This window comes from Hipposideros armiger, unplaced genomic scaffold (genome assembly GCF_001890085.2).
Source record: "Hipposideros armiger isolate ML-2016 unplaced genomic scaffold, ASM189008v1 scaffold_866, whole genome shotgun sequence".
In the NCBI taxonomy this organism is placed as follows: Eukaryota; Metazoa; Chordata; class Mammalia; order Chiroptera; family Hipposideridae; genus Hipposideros; species Hipposideros armiger.
Genome location: NW_017732216.1, coordinates 606,967 through 633,417, shown reverse-complemented (window position 1 = coordinate 633,417; position 26,451 = coordinate 606,967). Strand labels below are relative to the sequence as shown.

The 26,451-nt window shown below is 37.8% G+C and overlaps 1 protein-coding gene across 2 annotated transcripts in view; it reads left to right on the top strand.

The window, feature by feature from the left end:
• Positions 1 to 238: 238 nt before the first annotated feature.
• The window catches only part of CD96 (CD96 molecule), an 86,311-nt gene continuing 60,098 nt past the window's right edge, over positions 239 to 26,451 (top strand). For both annotated transcript variants that reach the window (XM_019629700.1, XM_019629701.1), the window contains exons 1-4: positions 239 to 521; positions 2,463 to 2,816; positions 13,943 to 14,067; positions 25,202 to 25,409. In XM_019629700.1, the coding sequence (XP_019485245.1) occupies positions 461 to 521; positions 2,463 to 2,816; positions 13,943 to 14,067; positions 25,202 to 25,409 (748 nt within the window). In that variant the 5' untranslated portion in view covers positions 239 to 460. The remainder of the gene's footprint in view (positions 522 to 2,462; positions 2,817 to 13,942; positions 14,068 to 25,201; positions 25,410 to 26,451) is intronic.

Sequence of the window (26,451 nt, the reverse complement as noted above, 5' to 3'; positions counted from 1 at the left end):
TTTTAAAATTAAATAGAAAAACTATTATAAAAGACACTAAGCTCACATTTGTTAAATGACTTTGTGCTCTTGAAAAGAAATGTATAAAAAGCACATTATGAACTGCTCTGCACAATTTCCTTTGTTTGGATTTTAGAAGCAGCTTGACTGACACAAAGATCCTGAAGGAGAGAATCTTTGGATACTGCAAAGTTGTTTTTTTTTAACAAAGGTGATACATAAGATTTCAGAGAACAATTTCAACATTGTTCTGTTGAAGGTTATACTGAGCTCTGAACCACATTACTTTCCTGTCTACGTTTCATTTCCTGGGGTCTGGCCAAGTGATAAACAGACCCAGGCATGTGGTAGACTCAGGGTTCTTCAGCACGAAGAGGGTGGCTGGAGTTTGCTTAGTTAAAGGCATCAATTGACTTCTGTGATCATGATGGAAATCCTGGTGTAAGGCCTTCGGGAGACGATGGAGAAAAAATGGACATACTGTGCTGTCTATTCCATCATCCAGATACATTTTGTCAGAGGTAAGTCTTCCAGCTGTCCTTTCTTGTCAAATCGGCTGCTTTAGGGGGCAAGTGGGGCCTCTGTTCATTTAAAATGCCTGCGACTGCCACTGAAATTGAGCACCACAGGCATATTGTTACTAAGGTTCTCAGTTATGTATTTAAGTGGCAGCTGTGGGAGGGCAGTTAGAGTCTAGAAATGATTACTAACAAACACTAAAACCAAGAAGGGAATGGGTGGTTTGTGCCACTGCTCAGAGAGATTTTCACCCATTTCCTTCCTAAGAGGATCTCGGAAGTAATTGGGAAATTTTGCTTCTTGGAAATGAAATGCTCTCCAAATGATAGTCAAAACAACTCTGGAATACTAACAAAAAAAATAAATCACAAAGCCATCAGTGCTCAGAGATCCTTACTCAACTTTTTCTCTCTTTCAAGTATCTTTTTTTTTTTTCCTTTTGGATATAACAAGCATTTCTCTTCCCAATACTAATGTCTTTGGGAGTTGAACATATGTTGAATTTTAATGAGGCATATGTAGGTATAGAACTGGGAGACAAAATGGGGTTCTTATGACAGTGGAATCCAATGCCTAACGGGCCTGTTCAAAAATAACAGAAAGATTAGTTTTGTATCCCACAGCATGAGGGTATTATAGTGACCCTGAGCATCTTAAGAATTAACTGTGTTTTTCAGACATAGCTGCTAAGATTTTAAGGAGAATTTCTAAATCAAAGGAGACTTTGGAATATAATGCTGTAGATAAGATCAGAGGCATATTATCAGGCAAAGGAGAGCTCACAGGGAACGACATTAAACTGCACTAACCTCTGCCTACCCAAAATTTTGCATCCATAGAAGTGTAACAATTCCCATTTGTGAAGTACCTTCGGGAGCCTTGTTTCTTCTCAGTTGTTTGTCATCTTTTTATCTTTTTCCTTTGTGAGGGTCTGTGGTACTTGTGGCAATAATATATTAGTCCTATAAAAGTATCCCATGTTAATTCTAAAACTGGGGCCTACACTACTGAAGGTATGTCAAAGATTCAATGCTTAGCATATTTTAAGTGCCTGTGGCATTTGGTTGGAGAGCCGATGGGAATCTCCTTTTCTGTCTGATGTTTCAAAGCAATGATTACAGATGATGCTGACCAATGGCTTATCTTTAGTGGAACCTTTATCTGAAGTATTCTCTCCTCCCTTCATGAACCCTAACTACATGGAAGTGAATGTCCTTTCAATCCTCATATATTGAATATCAAATTTCTTACCTTTCTCAACCAATTTGGTAGGCAGTTTGGAGGTTATGAGGTTACAGAAAAAGCACAGACTGTAAGCAGCCCAATTCATGTTCTTTTACTGGAGTGTGACTTCAATCAAATCACTTAATCTGTGCCTCAGTTTCCTCCTTGACAGCCTTAACAACATCACTCTTTGGTATGTGAGAAGGATTAAATAAGACAATGTGTAAAAGCCTCTTGTAAACATATATTTTTAGAAACTGCTATACACACTTTATAAATATTTTTGCAGTTTCAGAAAATATCACTTGAGTGTTATATGCAGCCGTTGATTCATAACAAAATAAAAAAAATCCAACTGTGTTAAATGTAAGAATAGTTGCCATAATAAGTTTGCTGGTGAGTTTCAATTTTAAATAGTCTTAACTTTATTCACAGGCTGTCAGAGATCATAAATTATTTTTTGGAGAGACCAACTGACAAAGAAATAAATATTCAGAAGTCAGTAAGTTCCTCTAGTGGACTTCAGGAAATGCTTCCTCATATGTATTGAGTCTCGTGTTTCTCTATCTGTATCAAACACAAGCTCTCTCCAACCCCAAAGGTAGCCAGGGAGAAAGTCCTCAGTTGCTCCCTCACCTCACCACAGTGACCAAGGTTTGTAATTAAAAGTCATTCCATGTGAATCATGCATACTGATGGCTCATGTTCTTCCTTTTCAGGAATATGGGAAGGCGCATTCGGTGCAGAAGACATTTATGCTTTACCTGGCTCTGATGTCAACCTGACTTGCCAAACACAGAGGAAAAGCTTCTTGGTGCAAATGCAATGGTCCAAGATCACCCAAAAGGTGGACCTCATTGCCCTTTATCATCCCGAATATGGCTTCCACTGTGCCAGTGAGGTTCCCTGTGAGCCACTGGTGGCTTTCACAGAAGCTCCTGGGAATGTGACAAAATGGACTCTGCACTTAAGAAACATGTCATCCTCACTCAGTGGGAAGTATGAGTGCAGCTTCACTTTGTATCCAGAGGGCATTCGGACTAAAATCTACAACCTTCTCATTCAGACAAATGGTAAGCATAACAATATGTATTCTGTGCCAACCATGTGCTCAGCATGATACTAAGTACATAGAAAGAGGTATTGCTTGGTTAGGGAGAGAGAAATTAATCAAATAATTCTACCAATAAATGTAAAATTGCAACAGTGATAAGTAATAAGAGTTGCAATGGTCTTGCAAGAGAGCATATAATAGAGGCCAGGGAAATTGTCTTTGAGAAAGTAACAACTGAGTTGAGGTCTGAAGAAAGAGTGAGCATTAACACCATTTCTGAAGTGGAAGGTTCATGAGTGATCCAGACAGAAGAAGCAACTTGTGTGAAGGGCTTTGTAGTGTTTGAGGGAATGGAAAAATGCCAGCAGGAATGTTGTACAGAGATTAAGGGATGAAGTGGGAGATATGGTAAGGACCAGATTATACAAGACCTCGTCAGCCATGTTGGAGGTTTTGATTTTTATCTAAGCACCATGGAAAGACACTGGAGTATTTTCAATAAAATGATGGCATGACATTCATAGCCTGACAATATTTGTGTTAGAAATGATAATTCTGGCTTCATAAGAATGAAGTGAAGATGGATAAGACAAAAAAAAAAAAGGTAGAGAAAAGTTAGGAGACAATCCTAGTAGCCCAGAGGAGACAGAGTGTTGTGTGGGTAGATATAGAAAGAAAATGGTAAATTTTATTCTTTGGGCATAAAACGGATATGACTGGGTAACAGCGTGGCTATAAGACAATTGCAGTATGAGTGACAGAAGAAAATTGAAATTGATATACAGGTGTCTCACATGTACACCTGAGTGGTAGTACATTTTGCTGAAGCAGGAGACAAAGGAAGTAAAGTAGGTTTGTGGGGAATTTATGAAAGTGGCCATGTATATATTTAGTATAGGGTAGGTAACGGTCCCAAAGAGGCTGCTGGACATGCCGCATTCACACAAACATGCTTAGGACACCTGCATTTGGAGGGAGGAATCCTAGGTGTAAATTCTAGCTCTTTTCTGGCTAGAAATGAATTTCACCTGGGGTCTGTCATGTAAATTCTGAGTCTATCCAGAAAATGATGATAATAATGCTTACCCTAAATTACTGGGTCCTAAGAGGAATGATTTCCATTTCTAGTAATGAGAAAGAATGAAAACAAAAGCCAACAAATCTGGATTTATTATCTCCCCTCCATTTCTTATCAAGAGATAAAACCATGAGATTGAAATAGCCCACCAATGGACCAGGACTTCCTCAACCACCACTTTACAATGCCCTAGTCCCATTGCTGTTTTCTAGGAAAAACAAAACAAAACTTGACTTAAATTGGGGATGGGGTGGGGTGGGGTTCAGTGAAGAGAAATAAGGAGAGCTGTATAGAACAATGTTTAACAACACAACTTAGGAGTAGGTAGTCCAGATTTTAATGTTCGCTTTGTCATTTACAAAAACTGTATTAAAATTACTCTAATAGTAACCACTTTGAGCACCTCTTGTAATTGCAGAAGTTGAACATGACCTGTATTCATCTTTTGTTATTGATACATATTGAGTATTACAATTTTAATACAGTTTTTTCCTTTCTTAAAATGTGTATACCTATTTTGGCACCGTGTGTGTCTGTGTGTGTGTGTGTGTGTGTGTGTGTGTGTGTGTGTGTGTGTAAAATCTTTGCCAAGTTATTTTAAGTCTCTAAGCTTTTGTTTCCTTATATAACAAATATAGATAATTATAGTATCTCCTTCATATATACCATTATTTTGATGATTAAATGAGATAACTTGTATAAAGCACTTAGCATAGTTCCTGCCAAAGGATAAGAGTTTGGTAAATGGTAGTTTTCATTAAAATAGTAATGTAGTAATGAGTGAACTCTGTTTCTCAGTTCTTATTGAAAATGAGTCCTCCTCCCCCACTTTTAATACTTACCTAATTTGGAACCCAACAGGACATTTGCCATACCTTAGCACGAGTGCACATTGACCTTGGCTTTAGACAAAGATTTTGTACCTTCTGCCTAGATCTGTAAAGTATACTGTTATATATCTGAGGATCTAAGGTTTACTCCATCAAACACTGGCAACATGGGTTAATGTACCCTATAGAAAATAAGGTACATATCATATGTGCCATAGGCTATGTTTTAAACATGAAGATAGCAATGGAGAACAGGTAGTATGTTATCCAGAAAGAAGAGTGGCATTGCCTTTAAGGAAAGTGTATTTCTTAAAATAAAGGGCAACCCAAGGGACCCACGTAGTAGCTACTAAAAATTGCAAATCATTAAAGAGACAGAAGCCAAGCCTGCATCCTGTGTGGTTGGAAAATTCCCAGTCTTCTGATTATAACATTGCTTCTCGTCAGCTGCATCAGATGAAAAGCAATGGCCTCAGTGTTAGGGAATGAGTCTAGTATTGTCTATTTGGGTACAAAGGGAGCAAAATAGAAAAGAGCAAGACAGAATTGGACAAAAATCCCTCACCATGGAGTGACAAAAATGTAAGCCTGGCACAGAGCTAAAGGGTAGATACTTCACTCAGATGAGGCAGTGGCCATTCAAAAGCCCTGTCAAGTCCCCACACAGTGACACATCTTTTTCCCCTTTATTCTTTTTACCTTCTGTCACTTCTTATTTGTGCCATTTCCTCTTTCATCCCTGTGAGATCTTCAAGTTTACAAGCTAGTTGGGTAAGCAAAGTACACACGAAGCACAGATATTTATGATGTATACAACAATGCAAATTGAAGTGACATATAAGAATCTAAATATGAAAATGCTGAGAGACCAGAGGCAGTTGGGACCGCTTCCTGTTTCCTTTCTGTCATCAATTTGTTCTCCTCCCTTGTCTGCCCACACAACAGCATGTGTCTAAATCCTGTCCCCTGTTCACTGAGGGCCTGAGGAGTTCTTTCCTTTTTTCACAATATTTTGTTTCTGTGTGTGAGTTAGTGCTCTGAGGCTGCGGATGATGGTAGAAATATAATAAACAGTTTGATGTTTGCTTCTTATTCATTTTTGACTTGACAGTGTTTCCTGTTAGGTTAAGGGCCTTTTGAGTTATTCCAAGAAAGTTCTCTGAGTTAAGCCTTGGGTTATTGTAATCAAGGTTTCCTTAATTTGAATGCTCCTGGATTCCATAGTGCTTCAGATTGTAAGATTTTGATGCATTTTAAAATTTGTAGTTATTAAGATTAATTATAAGAGTACAATGTGGCTTTAATTTCCCAGATTATAACAAAAGCCTTAGGGGGCTTTTACCTTTAGTCACCATGCTATACTTTAGATCCCCAGAACTTATTTATCTTATAACTGGAAGTTTGTACCTTTTGGCCACCTTTACCCATTTCCCCAACCTCCCAGCTTCTACCTCTGACAACCACCAATCTGTTCTCTGTATCTATGAGTTCAGCTTTATTTTATGTTTCCAGATTCCACATGTAGGTGAGACCATACAGAATTTGTCTCTCTGCGTCTTACTTATTTCATTTAGCATAATGCCTTCAAGGTCTATCCATGCTGTCTCAAATGGCAGGATTTCCTTTTTTATGGCTGAATAATCTTTCATTGAATATTAGAACATTTTCTTTATCCATTTATTCATCGATGGAAACTTCAGGTGATTCTGTATCTTGGCTATTATAAATTATGCTGCAATAAATATGGGGATACAGATTTTTTTTGAGATAGTAATTTCATTTCCTTCAGATATATGTATTCCCAGTAGTGGAATTGCCAGATCATATGGTAGTTCTGGTTTTTTACATTTTTGAGAAGCCTCCATACTGTTTTTTCTGTAGTGGCTGTATTAACTTACATTCCCACAACAGTGCACCTTTTCTCCACATCCTCACCCATGCGTGTTATCTCTTGTCTTTTTTGTTTTTAAAGATTTTTTTATTGGGGAATTGGGGGGATGGGAACAGCGCTGGGGAATTGGGAAAGGGGAACAGACAAGTTGCTGTCGTTTTGTTCTTCAGTCTAGTTGTGGAGGACGTTGCTTCACTGACGCAAGTTGGCACCATCATTGCGCTCTTCCCGGGCAAGGCAGATCAGTCGCCGGCTTCTGGACGGCCGCTCACTGTGGCTGCTGGCTGCTGGCTACACACAGTAGCCCATGGCAACCCACTGCCACAGGGGCTGCAGCCTATACCGCCGCCAGCGACTCACTGCAGCCCAGCTCCAGGTTGAGCTGTTGTTCAGCATCTTAGCTGTGGAGGGCAGTGTCACTGGCCCTCATATGTGGGATCCGAACTGGGGCCCTCTGGTGTCCCAAGCCAGTTCTTAACCATCGCACCACTCGGCCGGCCCATCTCTTGTCTTTTTGATACTAGCCATGCTAACAAGTATGAGGTGATATCTCACTGTGGTTTTGATTTGCATTTCCATGATAATTAGTGATGTTGAGCACTTTTTTATATATTTGTTGGACATTTATATGTCTTCTTTGAAATGTCTATTCAGTTCCTTTGTCCATTTTTAAATCAGATTGTTTCTGTTTTGTTATTAATTGTATGAGTTTTTTTATATATTTTGAATATTAACCTCTTAACAGATATATGATTGGCAAATATTTTCTCCCACTTAATCGGTTGCCTTTTCATTTTGTTGATGATTTTCTTTGCTGTGCAGAAGTTTTATAGTTTGATGTAATCCCACTTGTTGATTTTTCCTTTTGTTGCCTTTACTTTTTATGTCAACTGCAAATATATATATATATATATATGTGTGTATATATTACTATATATTTAACTATATATATTACTATATATATATATAGTAAAACCTTGGATTGCAAGTAACTTGTTCTGCGAGTGTTCCACAAGATGAACAAACATTTCTAATAAATTTTAACTTGATAAATGAGCGATGTCTAGCAATACGAGTAGTACGTGATGCCAAACATTACATGATCACAACTGAGCCAATGGTTCTTCTCTCTCTCTCTCTCTCTCTCTCTCTCTCTCTCTCTCTCTCTCTCTCTCTCTGTGCAGGATTGTGGGTGATCATCTCCCATGCTTAAATGCTCAGTCTCAGGCCACAGTGTTTGGCAGAAATCGGTGATTTTTCAGAACATTAGAAGGTGCCCACATCTGGCACTAGTGTATTTTTTGTCACTTTAAAGCACCTATAGACAGTCCTTTGCTTTTCCACACAAAATTAAGCTTAGGAATGCTTTGCTTCATTCTAGGTCAAGCTGCCTGCAGATATAGACCCTTTCCTCTGCTGCCTTATTGCCAGTTACATTAAATACAGTATATGACAAGAGTTTATTAATACTGTTCTGTAGTCAACATCTGTGCGAGTGTATACAATGGCCCCCTTGCAGAAAAAGGTTGAAAAGAAAGGCAGTAAGAAGAAGGAGATGATTACGGTGGAAGTTAAGAAGTAAATCATTGAGAAGTACGAATGAGGTATGCGAGTGCTGAAATTGCAAGATTTTATAAGAAGTCTGCATTGAACATTTGCGCAATATTAAAGAAGAAAGAAGAAATAAGGGGGTTAGATGCAGCAAAAGGAGTCAAATTTGCTTCTGGTTTGGATAAACGAGAAGCAACTAGCAGGTGATACTGTGACCGAGAACTTTATCTGTGAGAAGGCAAAGGCCTTGTACACCGACCTCATAAGTAAACTGCTAGGTATGTCAACAGAAAATGAGGAAGGCTTCAAGGAATGCAGGGGATGGTTTGATGACTTTAAGAGAAGTGGCATCCATAGTGTTGTTAGGCACAGAGAGGCTGCAAGTTCGGACGCTAAGGCAGCTGAGTCATTCGCTACCGAGTCCCAGAACCTCATGGTTTCTGAGTGTTACCTGCCAGAGCAAGTTTTTAACTGTGATGAGATGGGGCTTTTTTGGAAAAAGATGCCAAAGAGGACCTACATTACAGAAGAAGAGAATGCAATGCTCTGTCACAAGCCCATGAAAGACCATCTCACCCTCTTGTTTTGTGCTAATGCAAGCAGGGATTTCAAAGTCAAGCCCCTGCTTGTGTATCATTCTGAGAATCCATGAGCCTTCAAGAAATGCAAGGTGCAGAATAGCCAGTTAAATGTTATATGGAGCTCCATCAGCAAGGCTTGGGTCACTTGTATCTTGTTCGTTGAGTGGATCAACAAGGTCTTCGATCCTTCAGTGAAGAAATACCTTTTAGAAAAGAATCTGCCACTCAAAGCCTTGCTGGTTATGGATAATGCTCCTGCTCATCCTCCAGGCTTTGAGGGTGACTTACTGGAGGAATTCGAGCTCATTAAGGTCAAGTTCATTCCTCCCAACACCACTCTAATCCTCCAGCCCATGGATCAGCAGGTCACTTCAAACTTTACAAAGCTTTACACCCAAAGTATTATTTCAGTGATGCTTCGAGGTGATCGAAGGAACAAACCTTACCCTCTGAGAGTTTTGGAAAAAATCATTTCCACATCGTAAACTGCCTCAAGATCATCGATAAAGCCTGGGGTGGGGTAACCAAGAGAACCCTCAATTCTGTTTGGAGAAAACTGTGGCCTGATTGTGTTCTTGGACATGACTTAGAGGGGCTTGCTCATGAACAGGAGCTGCCAGTTGTCGATGAAATTGTGTCCTTGGAGAAGACCAAGGGACTGGAGGTGAATGAGGATGACATTCAAGAGCTGGTGGAGGAACCTGGCCAGGAGCTGACCACCGACAAACTGATGGATCTGCATCGCGAGCAACAGCAAGAGGCTATGGAGGAGATCTCGTCTGCAGGAGGAGGAGAAAAAGGCGGAGGGATCTCTCACTTCAAATTAGATTAGGGAGATGCGTAAAATGTGGGAAACAGTGCAAAATTTTGTAGAAAAACACCACCCGAATAAGGCTGTAGCAGTGCGAATCTGTTTAACAACAGTGCAATGTCACATTTCCGCGAAACCTCAAAAGGAGGCAAAAGCAAGTGTCATTGAATAGGTTCCTTGTTAAGGTTGCACGAAAAGAAAAAGATTCCATTGAGCCAATAGAGAGCAGTGATTCCGTTAGTGACAGTGAAAGTCATCCTACACAATCACCCTCCTCTCTCGTCTCCCTCACACCAGCCACGAAGGTTTTCAAAGGTAAGTGCAGGTTAATTTGTTTATTTTTCTTTATATTTTGTAGTTTCTTTGTTATTTTGTATTATTTTACAGTATTGTAATCATTTTTATATGAATATTTTTAAGTTGTGGAACAAATCATCTGAGTTTCCATTATTCCTTATGGGGAAATTCTCTTTGATATACAAGTGCTTTGGATTACAAGCATGTTTCTGGAACAAATTATGCTCGCAAACCAAGGTTTTACTGTATGTATATGTATGTATTTATGTATGTATATATATATGTCATTGCCAAGACCAATGTTTATCCCTATGTTTTCATCTAGGAGCTTTATGGTTTTAAATCTTATGTTCAAGTTTTTAATCCATCTTGTGTTGATTTTTGTATGTGGTGGAAGATAGGGGTTCAGTTTCATTCTTTTGCTGTTCAGGTTTCCCAACACTATTTATTGAAAAAACACCCTGTCTTTTCTGCCTTGAAAATTCTTGGCTCCTTTGTCATAAATTAATTGATCAGAGATGTGTGGATTTATTTCTGAGCTTCCTATTCTGTTCCACTGATCCATATACCTGTTTTTATAGCATAGTTTGTTCTTGAACTTGAATGCTGTCTCTTTTTATATTCTTGTACTTAGTCTTTATCCAAATGTTTTTAAGTGCTGATAGTGCTAGGTGAGGGATACAGTGGTATGCAATACAGACATGAGTCTGCCCTCAGGAATCAGGAAGTCCAATCGGAGGAGACAGACATTAATTGAATAGGCAAACAAATGTCAAACTGCAACAGTGAGGAGTGGAAATCTCTTTAGTAAGAGAGTAAAGTAGACAGTGTTGTGAGAGGACATAACAGAAAAATCAAGAGAGGTTTCCTAGAGAAGTGATGATTGAGTAGGCATGAACCAGTTGAAGACGGGGACATCGCTTTACGAAGAATAGGATGTGCAAAGGTTCAGTGCTAGGAGGAAGATACAGTGACTGTGGGGAATTGTAAAAGGTATTATGGCTTTTATAAAAGGGAAGCAGTTAAAGATGAGGCTAGAGAGATTGATTAATCTGGTTAAGTTTTGCTTTTATCGTAAACACTGTGGAAACTAATTGAAAGTAGTTGTTTTTATTTATTTTTGTTTTTTTCTGCATTTCAAAAAGATGATTGTGGCCACAGTATAGAGAATGGATTGGAGGAGGATGCAGGGGACAGCGTAGATCAGTTAGAAGACAATGGCAGAAATTAGGTGAGAGATACTTGTAATGTTGAGAAAAATGGCCGTGAGGCAAATGAAGAGGAATGTTCAGATTAGAAACATGTTTAGGAGATTCAACAGAATTTGGTGGTGGATTGCATATGTGGAGTTAGGAATAAAAAGTGTGTCAGTCATGATGCTTTGTTTTCAAATATGTGAAACAGAAGAAATGGAGGAATTGATCATTATGTTAGAAAAGACTAGAAGATGATCAGACTATGCAGGGGTTATTTTGAGTTTGACTTTATACATGTTGAGTTAGACATGAAGTTGAAACAGACAGGGGATGTCAGGTGAACAGTTGGATGCACAATTCCTGATCTAGGAGAGAGGTTTAAGCTGAAGCTACAAATTGGTGAGCCACCTGACTGTGGGTACTAACTGAAGTTCTGGGCATGAAAGAAATCATCTAGGTAGAGAAAATTTAAGTGAGAAAATCAGTGTGGCCCTTCAACAGAGTCTATGGTGATGGACGGTGAAAAATGAATGTTTAAAGGGTATAGAGCAGCAACTAAATACACAGGAGTAAAATCAGGAGAGATTTGGGTCACAGAAACCTAGAATGATAATAGTAATTCATAAAAGATATAGCCATTGCTTCTGATGTTCTGAGAGGACAAAATTGTATTGGATTGTATTTAAGAAAGTAGAATTTATTGATCACCTTCACAGCTGTTTTTGTAGCATTATAGATTTGAAATTCAGACTGGAGGTAGAAGAGGCATGAATAGGAGTCAAAGAAATGAAAACAACAAATGTTGACGCAACTTCTAAGAAACCTGTCAGTAGTAATGTGAAGGATATGAGTGCTCAAATGAGGGTTTTCATTAGTGTAGTGGTGGGGTTGTGGGGGTGGGAGTGGGGGTGGTGGTTTTAATTAATGCAAGACACTTACCTATGCTTCAGAGCCAGTGGACAGTATACAGTTGAAAGAAAGTAGTTAAATACACCATAAATAAGATAAAGTAAATAAAGTTTCTGAGAATATGGAACCAATGACACCTATAACACTAGTAGTAGGACTATCCTGAAATAGAAAAAAAAGGACAGTTTGTTTGTTTATTTTTTCCTGGAACAGGAAAGAGGGAAAATAAGGTGAGTGCATCTACTGAAGGAGGTGCCATCTTCTATATCTTCTCTAAAATGGCAAACAAAATCATCTTCAGGTAAGGGAGGGGGCTTCAGAAAAAAAGAGATTGGAGAAAGTTTGAAATAGCTTCTGTGGATGGAGGGAACATGAGTACATTAGGCAAATGTATTTGAGAATGATGCAGGGAAGATGAGCCCTAATAGGAAGGCCGGGTTTCAATTAAGGATAGGAGGAGTAAAGACTTATCAGTCAAGCAGATAGCTAAAACTGGTGACAGATTAAAATATATTAAAGTTCTGAAGGCTAGATATAGCATTCTCAAGCTGAGGAATGTTCCACTTAAAAATATATGTATATTTGATAATAATAAGAATGTTCATATCCCATGATCCATTAATCATACTTGTAGGAATTTTTCTTATGTAGCTGAATGGTCAGAAGAAAGTTATTAGTATAAGGATGATCTTTGCTATATAGATTGTAATAGTTTAAATAAAGTAAAAACCCAAACTGAAAGAAATAGTGATTCAATAATTCGAAGTGACGAAACAAATTATGATGGATATACATGATGGAATGACATAAAGTCTCTAAAAATGTCCACCACACATACTTTAAGAATCATGCAGAACATTTTTAAGTAAAAATATAGGTAACATTTGTCAGTTAATAGGATTGCAAAATGTGAGGAAAAAATGCATACAAATAAGGTTTGTATTGATATAGAAAGGATGAAAATAAGATTTTTAGAGTATTAGGATGATAGAGTTGTTTTCAATAAATTATTCTTTGATGTTATTGTAGTTTAGCCACAATGCATGTATGTGTGTGTGTGTGTGTGTATATATACATACATATATATATATATATATATATACATTTTCCCAAAAAAAGGGACTATAAAACATATTTATCTCATATCACTTTAAAAATGAAAATAATTCATTAGTTCTTCAGAATTTCCTTATATATTTTTTGTATCACTCCTTCTATGGAGAACTGTTTTGTAAGCTCTATAAAGACAATTATGAAGACAGTAAAAAGATCAGTGGTTACCAAGAGTTTAGTGGGAGGGAGGGAGGGATAAATAGGCAGAGCACAGATGAATTTTAGGACTGTGAATTTATTCTGTATGATACCACAATGGTGGATACGTGATTGCATATTTGTCAAAACTCAAAGAATGTACAGCACCAAGAGTGAACCCTAATGTAAATAAACTATGCGCCTTGGGTTCTAATGATAAGTCAGTGTAGGTTCATCGATTGTAACAAATGTACCAGCATGGTTAAGGATGTTAATATTGGGGGAGGTTGTACACGCATGGGGGTAAGGAGTATATGGGAGCTCTCTGTACTTTTCACTCAATTTTGCTGTTTTAGGTTCACAGACTTAAAAAACTAAGTGTACTGAAATTTTGTAATGGACTACTAGAGATAGGTTATAAAGTTTTATATTCTATCTGATTAAGGAAATATGTGAAGACTAAAGCACCAATTTGGGGATAAAGCAGAGCAACATGCCAATTTGTGAGCTGGATTCTGTTAGGATAGAGTCCCTCTAATTTTTCGGTGATAAGCAACACTGTGTTTTCAGTGGCTCTGTTGTGCCATTTTGTACAATGAGGACTGTACTGGGGTTTTGCCTCTTTACTTCATAGGTATACCCTGAGGACAGATGGGTCTTTACAGAAAACCTGTTCTCATTTCTTCAATAAACAGCACTTTATATACCAATCACAGATCCGTGTCTTTTCTACTTTGTGTTTTGCTACAGTTATACAGGATGAACAGAGAAGCAACAATACAATAGAAACAGAGATAAATCAGACTCTGGAAATACCATGCTTTCAAAATATCTCCTCAGAAATTTCATCTGAGTTCACCTTTGCATGGTTGGTGGTAAGTGTTGCCCTTTTCAGTTGAGTAACTTCAATGATCTTTAAATATTAATGCAGTAAAAATGAATAACAAATAACAACAGGGAAGGAAGCATACTGGATGAGAGGCAGGCATTATGTGGAAGGTTGGGGAATGGCCTGGGAGGGGAGTGCCCTAGAGTTTCTTCTAACTCAGCAAGTTTCTGGGTCTACGAATGCTCTCATTTAGAAATTAGTTTCTAAAGGTTAGTTTTTATTTCAAGCTGTATACCAAACCATGACTACAGAGAAGAGTGTGATGGTTCCCTGGAGAGGAGCCACATCCAGCAGAAGCCCCTACTCACAAATATCTGTATTACAAACAACATATGCCAAGAGATAGACCCCTTTTTCCCAGAACCCTTACTCCTGCATCCTGGGAAATATACAACATTGCTTTAGATCAGAAAACACAAACCTTAATTTTTATATAGGTGAAAAACTTATATGAGAGAAGCAGGACCTCTATTACAAATAGTCAATGCTCAGTTAGTGTGATTGTCACAGGGAGTGGCAGGCCCATAGTTGCTATGTTTTCTGACTTAAAAAAAAATTGAGAAATTTGTATTTTTATGAGAACATTTCTAAGGCAAGCTAACCAAAAGGTAGACAAGTATTAGTCAATATACCAGGAGTGCCAAAAAAAAATGTATACACATGTCTTGTATTCATCTTTTGTTTCTGGTATGTATTATTACAATTTTGATACAGTTTTTTCCTTTCTTAAAATGTGTGAATATTTTTTTGTCACCCTCTATATATAGTAGACCTCCAATACTGTTAAATCAGATGATAACATGACTAACACAATTATAGAAATAATCATAAACACAGTTTTGAGAATCATATAAAAGAGTGTCCACTTAGGTGATTTAGACTATGACAATATTAATTTTTGTAGATAATCACCAGAAAAACTCAAAATTTTAAAATTCTACAGAACTCATAGATCTCCATGAATGTAGCAGTTGATAGTTTGCAAAACACAGTATTTGCATGATTTATCATTCATATTACAAATTACTTATACTTTTGCGGACTGTCTTGGAAACTAGATCTTTCATATAAAAATATTTCTCTGGGGATGTGGCAAATCCAAAATCACTGACTTGCAAGTAGGCCTTAAAATACAACCTACTGATAGTTTTACCTGTCTAGATAATTTTTTGGATAGTCAGTAGGATGAAAATAAAAAAAATTATTCTAAAATAACTTTCTCAAACTGTTATAAGTTCTATAATGTCTCTTTGTCATCTATCAGAAAACACTCTTTTCCTTTTTATAGGACTTGGTTTCTAAAATGTAAGGCTCCCTGGGTATTATGCCTCTCATTAGTATGTCGTTGTTCTTAACAAACATGATACAATGTGGTTCTCAGAAAAAGACAGTGGAGGACAGACATATTCTCAACTCACTATATTAACATTACAGTAATGGAAAAGCGCTTTCTATATCTTCCTTACATTTTTAGTATTTTCCACCAATAGGTAAAAAGTTTCCACCCTAATTATCATAAATTCAGCTATCAATGGGAATAATAATACATAATAATAAAGTTTAACAGAGCTTTACTGTAGAGATTTTTTCTGGCTAGTAAGTTGATCTCTAGTGTCTTATCTTAAGGGTGTGTAATCTGTTTTTACAAGAAAATGTAAAGCCTTCAATTGGCCTGTGTCTTTGTTGACCCTGAGCTTCTCCAGGGCAAATAGCTGTTAACAGTCACTTCAAAAATCTCTAGCATTTGGTATAGTGCCTACAACATAGGCACTTAATAAATTCCGAATGGATCTTTTTCTCTTTGTCTCCTTCCTCCACAACCGTATTCATTGTCCTCATATTAAACTGATGGTCACTAAATAGATGCTTGCTGTTTGATTGGCTAATGAGTAGCAGCTCATTATCAGTGACTAATAACTGATAAGGCATCTTTATCCTTAGTTTTCTTTAAGAAAGCTAAGAAGGCTAAGTAGACATCATGTCTGGATCCTGCCAGCACGTTTTGGATAAATGAGGGGCAGAGAGAGTGTACCAAAGGTCACACACTGAGAGAGTGAGTCCTCAACTTCTGCTAGAACCCAAGGCATGCTGTCACTTTAAAGAGCGCATCATGATACAGACCACTTGAGGAATCTTTTTGAAAGAAACCTCTCCTCAAAGGGAATATTAAATTGGCAAATGTGCTGATTAAATTCCTACTGTGCATTCCCTTTTTAAATGTCAAAATCTATTTGCTCCTCTGATTTACATCCGTGCTCCACAGGGTTGGCGGCTGTAGGATTCAGCAAGTCTGACAGGAAATTATCTAATTTCCTCATATTAAGGAATAAACTGCAGCTCTTTGTGTCATGACTGTTATAGGTCTTCAGAGGACATAAATATCCCTTGTAATTCCATTTTAGTTTTTTTAATCTTTTGTTAAACTAGCAATAATAATCACAGTGATAAGTCAATTGTTCTCACAAGCATGATATAATGTGGCTTTTGGAAAAAGTTTAAAAAGTAGAGATGGCGAAGATGAGTTCAGGAGAGCAGAACCCTGCTATACTGAACACAGTAACTCTGGGAAGCTGCACGCACTCCCACTTCAAGTCTGTGTTAAGTCTTGGAAACAATTTCATGAACTTAAATTATTTTAATCTAGGTCACTGGAAAACAAAAGTCACATCTTCCTATATGTGGAATTTTATAAAGTCTAATTAATTCAGTTGTGACCCTCATTGAATGGTTTGTTATTGGGATTCTCGGTTATCATTAAAAAATTGTTTGGGGGCCGGCAGAGTGGTGCATTGGTTAAGAGCTGGCTTGGGACGCCAGAGGGCCCCGGTTCGGATCCCACATATGAGGGCCAGTGACACTGCCCTCTACAGCTATGATGCTGAACAACAGCTCGACCTGGAGCTGGGCTGCCATGAGTCACCAGCGACGGCGTAGGCTGCAGCCCCTGTGGCAGTGGGTTGCCATGGGCTACCGTGTGTAGCCAGCAGCCAGCGTGAGCGGCCAGCAGCCGCTGTGAGCAGCCATCCAGAAGCTGGCGACTGATGTGCCTCGCCCGGGAAGAGCGCAATGATGGTGCCAACTTGGGCCAGTGAAGCGACGTCCTCCACAACTAGACTGAAGAACAAACCGACAGTAACTTGTCTGTTCCCCTTCCCTCAATACCCCAGCGCTGTTCCCATCCCCCAATTCCCCAATAAAAATATTAAAAAAAAAATAAAATTTGGTATGTGTATCTGATGCCATACTAAGTCTGTGTTAAATGTGTTCATGGAATGGATCCTTTGCATTTTCGGTCCCACACTGATCTAGCATGAGGGGTAACTAAGTAAGCACAAAGGGTTCAGCCTTCTGTGGACACTGAGGGTCCATATGAATGGTGGGGTGAAGTGTAAGAAATCATAAAATGTGTGTATGTTTAGATGGGATGCAATTGGTAGATAAAGGAAAAGTGATATTTTCCCCATTTTATGTCCTGGGAACAAACATACAATAGTCATCAGGGAAATTCTGCAGGCTTATTCTGGGAGCTTCCATACACACTCTGATATTCTGTTTGCATTCCTAACTATTGTCCTGATTTCCCACAGTATAAATTTCAGTTCAATCCAATAAGCATATATGAATCTATTTTGAGTGCTAAGTCCTGCAGGGATACAAACTATATCAGACATACTTCCTACCATGAAATACAGTTCTGATAAAAATGTAAAAACTACAGGGCATATAGTTTGATTTTAGCTAGCTGGACCTGGGAAAGCTTCTTTCAATGATTACATTTGAGCTGAATAATTAGAGAACTGTTGGCCAGCAAAGATAGACATGTACCACACCAAGGCCCTGTGCCCTGTGAGTACAAGTTGGTAGTGGTGGGGGGAGCGGGATGCGGGTATTGAGGAAATGTTTGTTCGCAAAGTTGGTAGATAAAGAGAAATCCACAATTTCTCTCTTTAAAATTGGGACAAGGAGGAGAGGATATTTTAGCAAATAGTTCAATATTAGCAATAAAGGAACATAACTAAAACCTAGATGCTTATATGTCTTTAAATTTTTCTCTATAAATATATCTTTGCAATATACTCTTTAATATTTGTGATGTATAAAAGATACATTTACAGGTAAAATTAATCTATTTTGGTTTGGGGATGCTTTCTTTTTTATTTTTCAATTACAGTCGACAGTCTACTAGTTTTAGGTGTACAGCATAGTAGTTAGACATTTATATAACTTGCAAAGTAATCCCCCTGGCACCATATGTAGTTATTACAATATCATTGACTATATTCCCTATGCTGCATTTTACATCCCTGTGACTGTTTTGTAACTGCCAATTTGTACTTCTTAATCCCTTCCCTTTTTTCCTCAGCTGCCCAAACCCCTCCTATCTGGCAACCATCATTTTGTTCTCTGTATCTCTGAGCCTATTTGTTTTGTTTGTTTATTGTGTTCTTTTGATTCCATATATACATGAGATTATATGGTATTTGTCTTTCTCTGTCTGACTTATTTTACTTAGCATAATACCCTCTAGGTCCAGCCATGGTGTAACAAATAGTAAGGTTTCATTCTTTCTATGGCCGAGTAATATTCCATTGTATATATGTACCACCTCTTCTTTATGTGATGGTCTATTGACAGGCACTTTAGTTGTTTCCATACCTTGGTTATTGTAAGTAATGCTGCAATGAACATAGGGATGCATTAATCTTTTCAAATTAGTGTTTTGGATTTCTTTGGATAAATACCCATAAGTGAATTGCTGGGACATAAGGTAGTTCTATTTTTAATTTTTTAAGGAACCTCCATACTGTTTTCCATAGTGGCTGCACCAGTTTACAATCCCACCAACAGTGTATGAGAGTTCCCTTTTCTCCACGTCCTTGCCAACACTTGTTGTTTGATGATTTATTGATAATGGCCATTCTGACAGGTGTGGTTTCTCATTATGGTTTTAATTTGCATTTCTCTGATGATTTATGACATTGAGCATCTTTTCATGTCTCTTGGCCATCTCTGTGTCCTTTTTGGAGAAATGTCTATTCAAGTCCTCTGCCCATTTTTTAAATTGGATCGTTTGTTTTTTTGTTATTAAGTTGTATGAGTTCTTCATAAACTTTATATATTAACCCCTAATGGGATTTTTTTGGTTATATCTCCTTGGGCAAGGGAAACAAAAGAAAAAAATAAACAAATGGAACTACATCAAACTAAATGTTTTTGCACAACAAAGGAATCCATCAGCAAAACAAAAAGGCAACCTACCAAATAAAAGAAAGTATATGCCAATGATACAGCATGGCAGTTACAAAATAGTCATGGGCGTGTAAAGTACAGCATAGGGAGTATTGTCAATAATACTGTAATAACTATGTGTGATGTCAGGTGGGTACTAGACTTATCAGGGGAATTACTTTGTAAGTTATATAAATGTCTAATCATTATGCTGTACATCTGAAACTAATATAATATCAAATGTCAACAGTAATTGAAAAATGAAAAGAAAAAAGAAAGTTAGTATTCCAAAACCAAATAAATAAATGATTAAATAAAATTTTATTTATGAATTATCTTTTCAGTATACTTTTCAATATTTGTGACATTCACTTAAACAAAAGTGAAATGGTGCTACAAACAATACTGATTTCCCATGCTAGCTATTCAGAAAACAAAATTGTCACCTTCTCGTTGATGACAGCTGACCCTAATTGTCTCTACCATAACCAAAATTAAAGTGCTAGCCAACGTACAAAGTGTTGACAACCAATTTTGATGATTAGAAAAATATTGTTCTGGTGTTCTGCTAAGTGCATGTGGGGAGCTTTGCAAACAGCTGCTTTGACAGCACTGACTGGATGTAGAATAAATGGAAGGAATGTGAAGACAGGAAGCTATTTGGAAATAAAGAGGTAGCAATCGATGCAGTTAACAGAGTTTATTGAATGAGCTCAATGCACCCAACACCCGCCATGTGCTGTGGTCAACACAGACAACTCTGACATGGAGCTTGGGCCATCCCAGAGATGAAATCACATCACAAAGTCAAATATACCAAGGTCTCTTTTCTGGATTGAAAACTCTGATTCTAGTATAGAAATAGGAAAGCCTCCACAAATTATTTTCAGGTTTATTGGATTTTTAAGGGATATAGAGAAGCAGTATTTCATGATTCTATATGACCCCACCTAGCCCTCATCATGCATATTATTTTACCCAACTCCTGTACGTAACTTAATTATGCATTTATTTCTCTTCTATGGGTCTGATTTTATTTATTTTTTTTTTGCAAAGTTCTCCTCAAGTAAAGTCCAAGCAGAAAAGTGGAGGATTGTTCATTTTACTGCTTTTGTGAGGCTGTATATAGCAAAGCCCTTAACAACATGAATTTTGGAGGGAAATTGTTGTTCTCAAATCCTGGATCTGCGTTTATTAGCTGTGTGACCTAGGAGCTAGGTTTATGATGAGTAGGGCCTTCTACTTGAGTGCACAATTTAGGGGAGTGACCCCAAAAAAATCAATAATCAAGATACAAATATGAATACGGTATTTTTCAAAATCACAATTTAGGAAAAATCAATGATGAACAAATATTGACATTTTTAAATAAAGGCAAGCTGTTGTTTGTTTTGAGACCTTGCTATGCTGTTCAAGGAACATTATTTTCCAATCAGCCTATGGGTCCTGGGCCTTCATGGCACCCTGTCCCCTACGTGTACATGGATCAGAGTTGACAGAGGAGAATGGATTGAGTAATAACTGGCTTTATGTGGTCATTTTTTAAAGTTTTAATTGAAGAGGTTTGGGTTTTTTGGTTTTTTTTTCTTTTTTTTTAGAGTAAGGGAGAGATGGGAAAAGAGATACCATTTTACACAATAAAGGGGTGAGGCACTAAGTATAACTACTTCCAGAATAGAGTGCAATTGTCTAAAGTGCTCTGAAAAAAATTCTCCATTCTACAAGGTGGCTAGTTGGAGTGCTCATTTAAAGAGGCCCCTCAAGAAATGTTGCTGATAGACTTCATGGCTGCAAGATCTAAAAATTTGTTTCAGGGTGCCCATTCTGGTGTCGCCTAATCAGATGGAGGTGGGCTATAAATGCTGCCAGGCACAATGTCATGATGGAGGAAGAAGAGGTGAAGGGAGGGTGCGGGAGAGGGGAAGGAGGATGGAGGAGGAAAAAAAAAGGGAAATCCATGTTTTCCAATATTCCTATTGGTTATGGAGCTACAGGGTATAATGGATGGGATTCTTTTACATTTTTCTAAAATGCTAACTAAAAGAAAAATATTAAGGCTTTAAAAAAAAAGACCACACTTTTTCAAAGAAAGAAATAAGGAGCTCTCTATATCTGAATTGCTGAAGGACAATGAGGTAAAAGAAAAAATCCTGGGTAGAAGTCTAAAGAAGACTTGAGAGGCCTTAGAAAGACTGTCAGTGAGCTAAGAGGGAAGAAAACATAAGCTCTGCAATCAGATCCCAGTGTTGACAGTCAGCTGGTGATCTTAGCTCTGTTCCTTAATCTTTTACCTCACTGAGAAAAAGGGGATAATGTCCCCCATCTCATGGGGCTGTTGAGAGGATTCCATGAGTCCATGTATATCCCATCACTTAGCTCTCTGCCTTGTCTGGACCACAGAAGATGCTGAATTGACCTGTTAACTCCCTGACATCCTCACCTGTTTTCAACATCCCAGCCACGCCTATTATTTATTTCTATCCCTAATTGCTTCTTATTTTCCAGCCTCTTCCTACAAATATATTCACATCTATTTTATTCTTAATTTTCCTACCTTCTCAAGCTTCCTCCTCAATTCTGACCTAACTTCTTAATGAACTATTATGGACTAAATGTTTGTATCTCCCTCTAATTTCTTATGTTGAGGCCCTACCTCCTAACATGATGGTATTTGAAGGTCAACTGAAGATTTTTTATTAAGTTCTTCCACTTGGTGAACATATGGGAGGGCATTTTCATAAATGCATATAGGGAAACACATTTTTCCTTTTGTTTCAAAATTCATGTCTTGGATATGTTTCCTAACCAAAGTTTTAGTTCCCTCATCTATAAAAAGGATCATTATAGTGCCGACCTCATGGTATTACTGTGAGGTGTAGATAAGGTAACACAACTAAATAACTTAGCACATTCCTATACTCAGTATGTATTAAAAACTAATTTCTAAAGGGTTAATTTTGTGACTCTCCATAATTCCTCTGTTTAGTCCTGCAGATAATGACTACTCCTGAAGTAGCTGGGTGATCATCAGTGAGGCTGGAGGACAGTGAGTTTGTACTAATTGAACACCTACTGAGTGTCAGGATTAGTGTACGTTAGCTAATTCAATCTATATCTATTAAATCATAAGGATTCATCAAAGTTAAAAGTCCCAGGAAGTTTCAGAATATTAATATTAAAAAAATTTGTCAAATTTTTTTCTTTGAAGAACAAGAAAAGAATAAAAAAGACAAGAATAAAGACTCTATTTAAAACCCTCTTATCTGTCTGTTTCCTACAGACCCTAAGATCATCGTTCTCAGGTGGGAGTTGAAGTACACTCGATGACCCCTAAAATCATAGGGTGCATGACGCTTGAGGGCCCTTTCAATCAGCCAATTGCTCATACCTCAATAATCTACACATTATATAAAGGCCTCTGGCCTTCTGGAATTTCTTTTAGGTTTTCATTTCTGATACTCCAGAATGTTTTCTGATTTGTTTTGTGATGGTTTGGTTTTCATTACTGTGTGTTGTCTCTGAGGCTTACTTGTCCCTGGTCCTGGTTCTCTCTGCTTTTTAATGATGTGACTTAAGTAACTTCTTGCTTTGTGTGATGTTTGAGCAAGTTATTTTACCTCAGTTTTTCCAGATTGTTGTAAGGAGTAAATAAGATAAAATTTGAAAGAACTTTGCACAATGCCTAAAACATAGCAGGTACTAAATAAATTTAAGCTATGACTAATAAGAATATAAAATTTTAGTAGTGGTCATAGCATGGTATTGGTATTATTTCTCCCCTTCCCAGCTCGAGAGATTTCACGATTTGCTTACACTAGTTTTTCCACCCCTTCTCCCATGTGTTTCGTGAAAGCAGATATTCACATACAGATTCTTGCCTCGGTCCCCTTATAACTGAGACTCTAAATCGCTCAGAATCTCCAGATGTTGTAGGCCACAGGGCACGCTTTGCAACTGAATCCCCTCTTTCCCAACAAAAGAACAAACCCTCCCAACAGTTAACCCTCTACAACAGTTAACTGCCCAGAAAAACAAAAGAAACAAACAAAAAACTTTGAATAAATTGGGTTTTTGGCTTTTTTTTTTTGGTATATCTTTCTTCCATCAGTTAAACCATCCTGGCTAGTCACACCAAGCTACATAATAAAGGAAAAAGGTGTTTTTCTCTCCAGTCTCCAACCTCAGCCTCTGACTGCGTTCTTCCCCCAACAAAGTGACAGATGAAAATGTTCCAGATGGGCAGTCATTTATTAAGTGACCAAGAAGCATATTGAACTCTAAGATCCTTGCAAACACAGTCCCTGAACAGAAAGCAGCAGCTGTAAAATTCAGCTTCCTGTGCTGAAGGACCTGCAGGGGGAGCCTGCCTCCTTAATTATTGGCCTTCAGATTAGCAGCTGCTGGGTGAAATGCCTTCCACTGTTTTCTGCTGTCACCGCCCAATATTAGGGCTCCTTTTGGAGCCCCTGTCTCCAGAATTTCAGCTCTCTCCCTTGAATTTTCTGTACCTTTCTTCGTTAAGAAGACAGCAGCACAGACTCGTAAGTCCTTTATGTGGGTATAAAGGTATGTATGTTGCTTCTGGAGTAAATGTTAAGCAGGGTATAATTCTCTGCAGACAGTACTGTATATATGAATGTATATGTATATATTATGTATACTTTATATATATGTGTGTATATATATACATATACACACATACACACACACACACACACACACATATATATATATATATATATATATATATATATACATACATACATACATACATATATATGTAAATCTGATGCCATTCTTAGCCATAGTCACTTAAAGACTTGTGTCTTATGTAAGAGTTTCTACTAATTATGTTCTGGAAATATCTATATCAACTATTTAAGAAGTCTATGTTCATGTTTCTGCTGCCAGCCCATACTTGAAGTCTCTCACTCACCTGGCTTCCAAATTTCTTCTACTCTGAATTTGCCTCATTTTCCATCTACAGATTCCAAGTCTCAGATCTTTGTTTTCTTTATTTTATGACTTCTTCCCCATCAGATACACTCCTGTTTGCATTTCTCCACTTTAATTACCTCCATTTCCCCTGGCCCCTGCACATGATGATTCATCTGTTGTTTAAAGTTAGACCAGTGATTCTCAACCCCGGACCTTAAAAAAAATGCCCCACCCTGGGTCTCACCCCAAAACAACTGATTTCAAATCTCCAGAGAAGACACTTATGCATCAGAATGTTTGCAAAGCAACTCAGTTGAGAATACTGAGTGATAATAATGGGGTATGAGGACATAACCCTCCCCTTAGCCTTGTGCCCCTCACTCTCAGGTGCCCAACCTGTACTTACCAGACCCTGAGCATGAGTGCCTGCTTAAATTTTGTGCCCTAGGAGTCTCCTTACCTCATTCTAGCCCTGGCTCTCAGGGGAGCTAAAATTAGATCTTTTCTAAAGTAATGCTGGGAAGAGAGGGTAACCATCATCATCCAGTTCAGGTGACGATTTAATAAACAAAACTTATGCAGATTCCTCAGCACATCTTAGTATTAAGATTTCTGGACTTAAAATGAGAATTATGATCTGACATTAGCCCCCAGTGCTGTGCGCCCCCAAATCCCACCCCAGATATGCAGCTTATAGAGGATTACAAAGGGGAACTTCTAAGCAGAAGAGCAGCAAGTTTCTATTCATGTTAGAAGAGGATGACAGTAGTTTTTAACTGAAAGTCAAGTGCAGTGATACTTTGTCTAGTAACATACTAAATATCTCTTAATTTCAGTTCTTCATTCATAATCTCTATCTTTACAAGATATAAATGAATCATTACATGTGGAATACATAGTCCAGAGCTGACGCAGTTGAGCGCTCATTAACTTCTAACTATTTTTCTCACCAGGAAGATAATGGAACTCAGGAAACACTTATCGCCCAAGATCACTCCATCAGCAATTCCACATTATTTAAGGACAGAGTCAAGCTAGGTACGGACTATGGGCTCTACCTCTCTCCAGTCCAAATCCATGATAATGACCGGAAGTTCTCTTGCCACGCCATAGTCCAGCCTGGAAAAATCTTGAGGAGTTCCACCACGGTCAAGGTTTTTGGTAAGAGTTTTTGTTCTCTGGACTCCTTGCCATCCTCATCAATGTCACCTGCCTTGCTCTCCTCTAGAGAAGAAGCAGCACCCTGTGAGCTGGAGCGCAGCTATGCAAAGGTAGTTATTCTGCAGCTCTGTTTACCTTGATAGTTGTCATTCATGTTGGGTTGGGAATGAAAGTAGGAAGTAAAAGAATTATGATTCAGTTAACAGAATAAAATCATATAGAAAGCCATAAATAAAATCACACAGAAAGCTATAGATTGGTCAATTTCCTGGTGATCATTACCTTATTTACAATTTTGATAGTTCCTAAGAATACTGGAAATCTCTTTAATTATAACTTCCAAAGTCTAATTGCTTAGTTGTCTAATTGTCTTAGTTGCTTCCTGGAGCAAAACAGAGTGAGACCAGTGTGAAAAAAGGGAGATGATAAACAAAGCTCCGAAGAAACTCTGCAGGTATCCCCTCACCTTCACCAAGGCCAACTGTGGTGAAGACTGTCTAGCTCCTCCAGCAAAGGAGCCTGCAGGGATGGGCCTCTGCAGGGTGCAAATTAGGAGGAAAATGTGAAAATTCTATTTTATTCACTAATGCAAGGAAATATTAATTAACAGAAACCCCTAGCTTTAAATATTGTTTTCATCTTTTTGACCAAGAACTATGTGTTTTTTAATGGTATTTTTAAATTAAAACAAAAAGAATAGCAGTGATATAGATGAGCAATTAATTTGTTTTGAAAATTAGATAAACAAAGAGAAAATAACTTCACAAAACTTAAGGTCACAGACTGTTAGATTTTTTTCCTCAGTTCCCTGAATGACAGAACAAGTGAAAAAAAATCTTTGTTTTTACTTTTTACTTAGAATCTTATTGCATTATTATCAGAGGTCACACAATTCAGTATTTGAGAGGTAATCCTGGGAAGCATCAGAAAAGGAAGGACAGGAATATCAGAAGGGAAGGGAGATAATAGAATGTACATGATTGAGCTGAGGGCTTCCAGCTCGATGCCCCAGGGAACTCTGGGAGAACACACATCAGAGTTT